This window comes from Cyclopterus lumpus, chromosome 8 (assembly GCF_009769545.1).
Source record: "Cyclopterus lumpus isolate fCycLum1 chromosome 8, fCycLum1.pri, whole genome shotgun sequence".
In the NCBI taxonomy this organism is placed as follows: Eukaryota; Metazoa; Chordata; class Actinopteri; order Perciformes; family Cyclopteridae; genus Cyclopterus; species Cyclopterus lumpus.
The window spans coordinates 8129059-8139436 of NC_046973.1; the positions used below are offsets into that span (position 1 = coordinate 8129059).

Sequence of the window (10378 nt, forward strand, 5' to 3'; positions counted from 1 at the left end):
AGATTAACTGTTCTTGTGGGCAGAATAGAGAAGTGAGCGATACTGCTGTCAGCAGGAAGTCCCTCCACACAGGTAGATATTCTTTTTTTTTTGGCTACCAGTGGGTTTATGTCCATCTACTGAGGGGTAACATGTCTGTAGATGGGACTACATTATTGTTTGAAGGCTTCCTGCAGAAAAGAAAAGACACTCTGGTAAGTGGCAAACTATCTTGTGTTTATAAAAAGGGACTTTGTGTGGCCAGACATCTACTTTTTCTGTCTGTAGAAATTGAGATGGGTGACATATTGGTTCAGGCTTCAAAATACAACCTTGTTCTTCTATACACAGAAGAACGGCAGCGCTGTAAGTAGACATTTGCTCTAGTATTCTTCACAATAGTGAATTCAGCCTCTTCTTGTCAACTCATTTCTGGAGCCAAAAATAATCAATTGAAGTGAGGTTACAGTGTTATTTTTTCTTTCTTTTAAAGATCTCAATGACAAAACAGTTGTGTTGATGTTGCTCTCTTCACAGTCACACCTGAGAGGCCATTACTACATTTACACAGTAAGTCCTCCACCATCACTGTTGATTTATGGGAAACCACTTTGCAGTTGTGGAAGCAAAGTAATATTTTAAAGTAATTGTTCTTGAGTAATTCCATTTCATGTTACTTCATGCCTCGGCTATACTACATTATTTGACAGCTTCAGTTAATTTATTCTAATCCAACAATATATATTGTTCAGAAGTATATATTTTGATGCTAATACTTGTGTTATTTAAGTCAAAATTAGAATGTTAGTTATGATTGAGAGGTTTTGCTACTTTTACTTATGTAAAACATCAGCGTACTTCCTCCACCACTGTTGCTTTGTCTCTACTTTGGTGTCTTAAGTCTTTATCTGTCCTCTTCCTGGACCAGGTACAGTCAGTGCGAGAGGTCCAGAGAGTTGATGGCAAGCGCTTTATGTTTGAGATCATGATGACAAATGGAAAGAAGAAGGTGTTGGTGAGTCATCGCTGTGGTTCAACCGCAAGCCAATCAATTGGCAGACAATGAGTGTGGCAGGTCTGCTTTAAGGGCGCCAACTTAAAGCATATCCTGTCAACTGTGTGTGTGTGTGTGTGTGTGTGTGTGTGTGTGCGTGTGTAGGCAGCAGAGACCGCAGCTCTCAGAAAGGAGTGGTTAGGACTCCTATGGCAGGCCATGAATCTATCTACCTCTGGGGTTACATACTCCAGAAGCACACAGTAAGCTAGAAGAGGGCTTTCCTTTTTATGGCGGATCTAAACTTTTACTGAAATAATCCACATTCCAGCCACTGACCATTTCTCTTCTGCTCAGCCTCGAGGTGTGTGAGCAGCGAGAGAGACTAAACAGCAGCACACCCGTCTCCTCACACAGTGTGATGGAGTCGCTCCTTGCTCAGGCCCTCTCGGCTCCTTCAGGCCACATCCAGCACGAGACCAGGAGCATCTCCTCCCTCATCCGTCTGTCTGAAGAGTCAAACCACGAGGAGACTGCTTCCGGAAACACACCTCCAGACCGTAGCTACCAGCATCACAATGGTGAACTTTAAATTGATTTGCCCAGTTCCTGCTTCACAAGTAATCGTTTGGTTGTTTCTATTCACCAACTTCTGTGTTTTCAGGCCACAGTGTCGACAATCCTCAACGGTCCAGTGGGTTGAACCATGCAGAGGACGTACAAGAAGGAGACTACGACATTCTACCACTTAGAAACAGTATGATCTTAGAAACACTTCAAATTTACTGTTTAACATGTCATAACATACAGTATGATGAGGTTTAAATGTCCAACATGTGTCATGTCTTTGTAGAGGTTTGTGAGATCAACACTTCAACAGAGATGGATGAGGGCGAGTATGACTTCCCTCTCTCCTACAGGAGGGCTGCTGAACATCCAAGTGAGATTACATGTTTGTTTTTTCTCTTTTTCTCCCCAGCAGCTAACTTTTAAAACATTGGTTATACCAAAATAATATATATATACATATACATACATACATACGTGTGTATGTATATTTATTTTTTATCTCCATCATATCAGAGCCCACAGAGAGCATCTATGACGTACCGAGCTCAAGGAGCATGCCTGATCACACTTTAGGTAAACCCTGCTCCATGTTATTGTCTTCTCACTAGTTCTTATGAGACAGCCAGTTGTTTAAATTTACACATAATGATTAATGTAACAAAAGCCACATGTATGCATACATTTGATCATCTTTATATCGCAAGCTTTCAGCTGTTTGTTTGTGGTTGCAGAGGAGCAGCCGGAGGACGGTGTCTACTGGAGGATATGAGATCCAGTTTGAGGACCCGAGCGATGGACTAGAAGGGAGCAGCAGCACCGACTCAGTCACCAAACAACGGAACTTTAGAACCAGACACAGCGGACTGTTGCTGCCTGTTTTTCTGTAACTTTATATATATATATACACACACACACACGCGTGTACAACCACAATAAATAGTTTCAACTGTCTGTGGTATTTATTTCAGCTTCTATTCAAGACCAAGAACAACAGTCATTTATAACTTTAGAGAAGACTGCACAGACATGTTAACACATACGCAGTGTGGTCAGGTCACAGTCACACTATGGTTCACAATAGTCAAAAGACTTAAATGTCACCTGCTTGACAGTTTAAACACAGCATATTGCTGTATTACACCCTTTGGACTGATTTGAGCTAAAAGCCTTTAGTATGTGTAATGAACATCAAAACTTGCAGGTACAGTGAAAGGAAAATAAAACAAATGCATGACAACATCTACTGTAAGCACTTTTATACATCTTTTATTCTACATTTGAATTTCTTCTGTTTCAAACTTTTTTTTCTGTGGGTATTAATATTGTACAACCTTTGAAACTATACAAATGCTTAGTAAATGTAGTCTTCAGCTGGTGAATGCAATTAGGATGTTTGTAAACAGAAAATGATATCCAAAAATGACACTATCTAGAACACTGTATTCACAGAAGGATTACATCTAATATCATTTCAGTCATATGTATGTACAGTAGCAGTTTTCTTGAGACAAATTATATTGTAGTGCATGTATTGTGTTTAAATGTAAGCACAAACAAGGCCTATGTTACAAGCAATGCATGAAAGTGATTTGTGCATTCTCAATGTGTTTCTTATTAAACGAAACAAGTACCAACAACAACAATACTAAAACATTTGGATATTAAATAAGTAATAGATAATTCCACACTAGTAATAATATTTGGTTCAAAGTATTGTGAAACACTCAGAGCACTAACATTTACAAGAGTAAAATGATGGGAATGTGCCACTCTACACCTAGATCTAAACTGATCTGCACACATTATCAATTCAGTTTCACCATCATCTCCACTGACCTCCATTGTTAAAATAAATGATGTTACATATCTCAATTAACTAGTATTAACCCCCAAAGAAATACACATTTGTTGTTGGAAGCATAGAAGCATTTACATTTTGAATCTGCCAAAGCAGATTAGAACATAGGATGTGTTTTTAGGTTTAGAGCTGAACAGGTGATTTGCTTTGTGCCGGTCTTGCCAGCAGCACAACTTGGGCATTGCAATGGTATCAGGCCTGGGCCCGGGCCTGGGATTGCTCCTTGAGGAACTCCTCCAGCACGCCGATGATGCTGCAGGCTTCAGGCAGGTCGCTGTGCTCCGCCCTGGCATTCTGCAGCAACACATCCCCATTGCCGCAGCCCTGGAGGAACAGGCAGCAGCGAAACAGGGCGTAGTGACTCATCTCTGCCTGCCGCACAAAGCGCTTCAGGTTGTTCATGTCCTGGATGGCCTGCGGAGTGCGAGTGGTGGTTGGTAGAGAGGAGGAAACAAGATGTTTAAAAAAGGGAAGCAATTTAAAAGGACAGGCAGCTGAGTAGAAGAAAGACAATGTTGTACTGTGTATCTGCTAAGAGGAACTGAGAGCTGTAGTCCAACATTTCTCAATCTTGTGGGCGAGAGGGATTTTTATATAGTTTGATTCGATTTCTATATGTGCTAGTCCAAATAAATTATACAGAAAATACAAAAAGGTATGCTGCACTCAACCTACAAATGTTATAGTCTGTCTAAGTGCATGTTTTCTGACCTTTAGTTTGAAGTTCTCCAGAATCTGCCTGAGCAGGAAAGGATTACAACGCTCCGCAGCGTTTAGAAATGCCTGAGTCCAGTCATCACAGAAGCGATTACTGACTGGGGGAGAAAACATCTTCATTGGACACTTCGACAGGATGGAGATACAAAATGAGGTGTCCTCATCTGGTTTGTGTCAGGGCTTACCTGTGTTAAAGAGTGTGGGTGGGCTGGTGGAGCAGTCTATGACCAGGTCACAGTGCGTGTCCTCTGAGATAGCCGTACACAGAGAAGCTGTTGTTGTGTCTTGTTGGGACAGACCCTGTAAACCGGCTGCTTTGATGAACCTGGTACAGAATACAACAGGCATTTAACATCTAACATACCAAATATATTAATTACATGGTGTACGACATGGAAATAAACAAGAAACCTGCTATGTGTGTAGCAGTCTTAAAGAGGTAGTGTGGTTACGGGGGACGTCACCAAACTCACCTGGACACGTCAGCCTTTGTCCTCTCATCGGAATTATTGAGCTCCACAAGTGTGTGACTCAGCGCCTGTGTACAGAACATTTAATGGCTGAAACGCTTTGTTCTGGAGAACAGTTAGGTCATGCACTCACACAGAATGTGAATGATGAAATAAATAAATTGGATAGCAGTATTTTAAATGATATGGTAAATAAGCATTTCAAGGACATTTCCCCCCAAAAATACAGTGATCCACTTTTTCCCTTAACCAAGGTGCATTCTATGATTTACTGAGGCTCAGGAACCTTTGCTATGGCTCAAACCAGTACAATTAGCAAAGAATACTTGTTTCATTGTAAAGGTCCACTGTCGACTATTTTCTTACAGGAGAGAAAATAGGTTCTCTTCATTTTTATTGGGCATGCTCTCGAGGTAAGAAAAGGGACTCACAGCATGCAGCAAGAAGCTGATGTTGCTCTGGACCAGCTGCACCACCCGATAAATGTGCATCACAGACTCCTCGTACCACCGGCTCAGATACGGACGCACCTCTGTCTCCAGGTTCTGCAGCTGACACACAAACATGCACCACCCACGCAAATCAATATTGCATTAATATTGTAATGGGAAACATATAACGTCTTTACACTGTTCTTACAGCCACATACCTCTGGGGTTTGCAGGCTGCTATGCAGGCCTTGGACGTATTTATCAAGTTCTAATCTAAATGTGTATTGGGTCAAGGAATTTATGCTGTGGCCTGTTTATCTGGTCAAAGTTACAACAATGTGGAGGCACAACAATGCAGAAAAGAACAAGGATTATGTATACAATTAAGGCTGCAGGACCTTGCATGATGCTAATAATTAAGGATGATTTCATGAGGACACTATGCGATAGACAACTGTGCACAAAGGATATAAGTTCAGTCCTTTTTCAGAGCCGCCCATGAAGCAGATGACATATCCGTTTCCGTCAGCATCAGGCTGTTCAGGAGACCTTTCCTGCTCCAGGAGACAGCAGTAGCAGCCCACTGCCTGCTCTGGGATACTGGGGAGAGTACATACAATAACAATAATAAAAATATTTGTGGGTAATCAACTTATTTTGTCCACCTCTGAACCTTCATTTCCAGCTGAATGTATTGTATTACTGTGATGTAAGCAAACAGATCATCCATTATAACATGTGTTGCATCAGTCCTAGAGGAAGGAACATGATGTTGAGTCGTCTGTTCCTATTGGTTAGTATGTAGCATTGCTGATGCAAAAAGTTGGGAGGGAAAATTGTTGTCACCTGAGTTCAACAGTGGCGATGTTGCTCATGCCTCCGAGCAGGGCACCTTTGCTGAGCCTCCTTGAAATGTAAGTCTGCAGCTCAGGTTCTGCCTCCGATGGAAGGCTGCTGTCAATAAGTGTCAGGCTGTGGGCAGGGCAGAAAGATCAGTGTGGATACGAGCGGGCAGTGGAGACAATGAGGAATTCGGAAGCCACCAAAGTCAATGGAGAACAGATGGAGAAAGCTGATGAGCATTAGCCACAAACCACACACAACTGAGTCACATAGCTCACAGTCACAAGCAGAACGTATTTTTGCCATTTTGCTTCAACACTGCCAACTCCACTCGACACTTGGAAGTGGAGACAGGTTCAAATTGGGAGAGACCTGAAGGCCATGTCACTCAGCAGTACAACAATGACCAATCAGAACAAAATCACAAATGAAAACAGCATTGATTCCATGTAGAGTGGATGTCCGGACGCAGCCCGTGGATACACCAATGCACAACAGTGAAAGCCAAAGAGAAACGACCACTGAAAGTAACGAGAAGGTAGGCGGATGGCTCCTTTGTTACCTAAAGTCATCCTGACTGGTTGTGGAGTCTGCTCGTCTCTGGTTCCATGCCCCATTTTCCCCAGAAGCCTTAGATCTACAACAATTGACAGTTTACTCATCACCTGGTTAGATTGAAGTGCATATCTGGTTTTACCTGTATGAGTGTCACCGTCAGCAGGTTCAGGAACAACAAAGGACTACAAATACTCAACAGTGCTTTAGAGGAGGTAGGAATCATACATTGTCATATTCATGTAATGTGTTTATGTAACTTTGTAAATGCTCTTCATTCTGTACACATGACATCTATTGCATCTGTCCATCCGGGGAGAGGGATCCTCCTCTGTTGCTCTCCTGAAGGTTTCTTCCCTTTTTTCCCTGTGAAAGGTTATTTTTGGGGAGTTTTTCCTGATCCGATGTGAGGTCCTGGGACAGGGATGTCGTATGTGTACAGATTGTAAAGCCCTCTGAGGCAAATTTGTAATTTGTGATATTGGGCTATACAAAATAAACTGAATTGAATTGAATTGAATCATTGACCGTATAATAATTTGAACTGTGATACAGAAAGGGACACTCACACCAGGGAGCTTGTTGTATTAAGTAACAGTGTGATGTCCTGTAGAATTACAATATTTGTAGGATTACTGTGAAGAATAACATGTAACTCAAACGATAAAAAAATTTAAAAAAGATTACATAATACGTATAACATGTCACCGTGACGTAACGCTCCTTGCAAATCTCCTTCACAGACAGAAAGTTGCAACCGAGCTGTTATCTTTTGGAAAACAGAAACTGGGACGAGCAGTATCGAGCATTACCTTGTGCCCTGATAAAGATAGATGGTGTAGTAGCAGTTCAAATGAATTTTCTGACTGTATCCAGAAATTTCCTCGTTGTCAAAGTCATCTCTCTCTTCCACGTCAATTGAATCCTGGAAGGACGAGGTCTGGGAGGTAAACATGATGTCACGGAGCTTGAGAGCAGCTGGCTAAAATGGCAACAAAAACAAAACAAAAAAACAAGGACGTGTTTCTAGAGTTGAGCTGTGCTGTGTTGACAGAGATTATAGTTGACGTGTGGCTCTCCGACTGATAGTGAAATTGTAGCAGCATAAGCAACTGCAGCAGTAGTATTAAAGGTATTCTCGTTGATGTACCTTGTGCGCATGCGTCATCTGTGTACGTTCTCAATTATGTCCGACTTCCCTGTTCCTGGGCCAAGCTTTACACTTTGAAGGGAAACGGGTTTTTATTAAGACGTTTTTTTCTTTGACATATTAGGTTATTTTTATACGTGTAAATTATGTGCTTTAACTTGAAATTGTGAATGCTAGTAACCTACGTTACCAATATTTTCACTTTGGAGTTGAATAGTAAAACAATATGGTACAAATATGGTTAATAACAAATATACAATAGTTTGAGGCCACCAGGGGGCGCCTGAACGCCGCAGTGTTGTTTTATGACGCGGGAGACCAGCCGCCATCTTTAACTCACGTCGTCCCCTCCTGGTGGGTGTGTTGTTTTGTATCAGCAGATCACCAGAACGCAAGAACAGTGAAAGACGCACATCCGTTGCCTCATCAGACAGACGCCCTTGCTGCACTTGGTGGCAATGTGTTCTTCTCCACAATGGACCTAACATCAGGGTTCTACAATGTTAGAATGCACGAGGACGACAAGAAATACACAGCGTTTTCCTCCCCGTTCGGTCTCCATGAGTATAACAGGATGCCCCAGGGCCTGACGAACAGTCCTGCCACTTTCATGCGAATGATGATGTCCATCTTTGGTGATAAGAACTTCACAAGCCTGTTATGCTACCTGGATGACCTTATGGTTTTTGCTCCATCAGAACAGGTTGCTCTTGAGCGTCTGCAGATGGTTTTCTCACGCCTTGCTGCTAACAACTTGAAGCTCTCGCCTAAGAAGTGCCACTTTCTTCGCCGGTCGATCAAGTTTCTGGGACATATCATATGTGGAGACGGATCCAAGTAAAGTGCAGGCTATAAATGATGTGCGGGAAGCTGACCTGATGGAATGTGATGGGAAAACACCTTGTGCTAAGAAAATCAGATATTTCTTGGGAATGGTTCTCTACTGTTAGGTTGTAGTGGATTTTATATATATTTGCACATGTAGATAAGAGAAGTTTATGTTTTAAATTAATACATAAAGAAAGATATGATAATTAATTTGGGATATTATGAGGAATATTCTGGAGGAATGTATTATGAAACATAAGAGAGGATCACTGTTTTATTATTCTGTTTTAATGACAAATGTAATGATTAACTGTATGATGCATGAGAATGAATGAATGTTTTATTGTTTAGACAATAGTTAAAATGGATGCCGATTGAAACCTAATGTGTTGCTTTTATTCGGAAGGCAGGATAATAGGGTTTTATTGTGAAGGGGAACTTCCTGTCCTTGACCGGAAGAGTGAGCTTTGACCTCGCCTGTTTACTAAATTGGCGTAGCGAACAGAATGGCGGCATCCTTTGAACTGACCAATGGAACTAACCTTTAGGTGTGAATTCATTTGCATGACCATACTAACGACCGAGCATTTGTTCTGGGGACATGGTTCTACTGGTCTGGAGACTCGAGACAGCCCCGGTCTGTGGCTCCCTGGGAGCTGCACTCCGTCTGTGGAGAGTTCCTCCTTTCTGGCCCCACGATCGTGAACGCTACATGAGTATTATTTTTGCCATTAAATATTGTTAAACTTTAACTCGAATCCTGAATTTCCTGCGGCCACGGGACCCGGACCTTTGAACACGAATCTTACACTACTATCATTATTTTATTGAGGGATGTTCAGCTAAAGCTAAGCCACTGTTCAACCTTGTTGCTGAGCCTGCCACACCACACAAAAGAGGGAGAGGCCATAAACCAAAATTCAAAAGAGGCCATGTTAAACTGTCCCCGACCGACGACTGGTGAGTGCAGGGAAGCATTCAGATCTTTGAAACATGAGCTTTGTGCACAGTGTCACGTTGGCCGATCCAGATTTTGATGCACCATTCATCCTCGCTATTGATGCCTCCTTTGATGGTCTAGGAGCTGTACTCTCACAGTTGCCTCCTGATGGAAAGATTGTCACACTCCCAGCTGAACTATCCAGCACATCGGCTGGAATTTCTCGCTCTTAAATGGGCAGTCTGTGACAAATTTAGCCATTGGTTGAAAGGGCGATGTTTCTCAGTCTGGACGGATAATAATCCATTGACATACATCTTGACTAAGCCTAGGTTAGATGCATGTGAACAAAGATGGGTTTCAAAGCTTGCAGCATACAGTTTTGACCTAAATTATGTCCCTGGCACAAAGAATGTGGTTGCCGATGCACTGAGTAGGGAACCATTTGTCCAGTCATGCATAGGCCACCGCTTGGTAACTGAACCATATGCCTTGTTACTGAACCATGTAAGTGGAATGGTGGCTAGGACAGTACAAGATGCATTCAGATGTACTACTAACTGCCAATTGGCTGTGGATCAGTCCGAGGAGGGAGCTACTGTCACTCCACCGCCTCCTCAGGGGTCCCTGTCTTCACAGGATGTCTCGGCTGTGTTGGATGCACATGACTCCGGAGGTGTCAGTCAAGTGAGAGGCACGGAACCAGCTAGTCTCCAGCTTGCTGACGTCAGCCAGATTGATTCGATACCAAGAAGTGAACTGGTTAACCTGCAAGAACAGGATGATGTCTTAAGCAGAGCTTTCTTCTATGTCCAGCGTCACAGGAGGCCCTCTAGGCGGGAACGTGCTGGTGAGTCTCGTGCCGTGATGAAACTGTTGAGACAATGGCCCAAGCTCTCCATAAAGGATGGCATCTTGTACAAGGTGAAGAAAGACCGACAAATGAACATGACCATTCACCAGGTTGTTGTCCCAGACTCCCTGAAAGCCCAAGTCCTCCATGGCCTCCACGACTCATCTGGTCATCAAGGACAAGCACGCAC

At 42.6% G+C, this 10378-nt stretch overlaps 2 protein-coding genes across 4 annotated transcripts; one reads left to right on the forward strand and one right to left on the reverse strand.

Annotated features, from left to right (window-relative positions):
• Positions 1-103: 103 nt before the first annotated feature.
• Positions 104-2552, forward strand: LOC117735478. 3 transcript variants are annotated; one of them, XM_034540121.1, is made up of 10 exons: positions 104-194; positions 268-345; positions 473-549; positions 908-994; positions 1139-1236; positions 1331-1554; positions 1638-1730; positions 1827-1913; positions 2057-2116; positions 2275-2552. In XM_034540121.1, exons 2-10 carry the CDS (start codon positions 276-278, stop codon positions 2310-2312), a joined length of 834 nt encoding a protein of 277 aa, XP_034396012.1. In that variant the 5' UTR covers positions 104-194; positions 268-275; the 3' UTR covers positions 2313-2552. The 3 variants fall into 3 exon arrangements, with proteins under 3 accessions (XP_034396012.1, XP_034396011.1, XP_034396013.1); XM_034540120.1 differs by having other exon boundaries at positions 110-194; positions 517-549; XM_034540122.1 differs by lacking the exon at positions 268-345 and having other exon boundaries at positions 127-194; positions 517-549.
• A 232-nt stretch (positions 2553-2784) lies between these two features.
• c8h17orf75 (chromosome 8 C17orf75 homolog) lies at positions 2785-7584 on the reverse strand. Its single transcript, XM_034540119.1, has 10 exons — positions 7230-7584; positions 6425-6499; positions 5866-5991; positions 5491-5619; positions 5238-5298; positions 5020-5139; positions 4592-4656; positions 4304-4443; positions 4113-4216; positions 2785-3815 (listed from the first exon to the last, which is right to left on the reverse strand). The coding sequence occupies exons 1-10, from the start codon at positions 7370-7372 to the stop codon at positions 3594-3596; spliced, it is 1185 nt and encodes a 394-aa protein (XP_034396010.1). The 5' UTR covers positions 7373-7584; the 3' UTR covers positions 2785-3593.
• Between the last annotated feature and the right edge of the window lie 2794 nt (positions 7585-10378).

What these genes read in the sequence shown, in the direction of transcription:
- c8h17orf75 (XM_034540119.1), bottom strand. Translation starts at nt 7,372, where the DNA reads ATGTTTACCTCCCAGACCTCGTCCTTCCAGGATTCAATTGACGTGGAA. An exon ending in ATCGCCACTGTTGAACTCAG is followed by an intron (nt 5,620 to 5,865) that starts GTGACAACAATT and finishes TACTCTCCCCAG; the next exon opens with TATCCCAGAGCAGGCAGTGG. An exon ending in ACAAAGGCTGACGTGTCCAG is followed by an intron (nt 4,444 to 4,591) that starts GTGAGTTTGGTG and finishes ATTCTGTACCAG; the next exon opens with GTTCATCAAAGCAGCCGGTT.
- LOC117735478 (XM_034540120.1), top strand. Translation starts at nt 132, where the DNA reads ATGTCTGTAGATGGGACTACATTATTGTTTGAAGGCTTCCTGCAGAAA. An exon ending in ACATACTCCAGAAGCACACA is followed by an intron (nt 1,237 to 1,330) that starts GTAAGCTAGAAG and finishes TCTTCTGCTCAG; the next exon opens with CCTCGAGGTGTGTGAGCAGC. An exon ending in CATGCCTGATCACACTTTAG is followed by an intron (nt 2,117 to 2,274) that starts GTAAACCCTGCT and finishes TTGTGGTTGCAG; the next exon opens with AGGAGCAGCCGGAGGACGGT.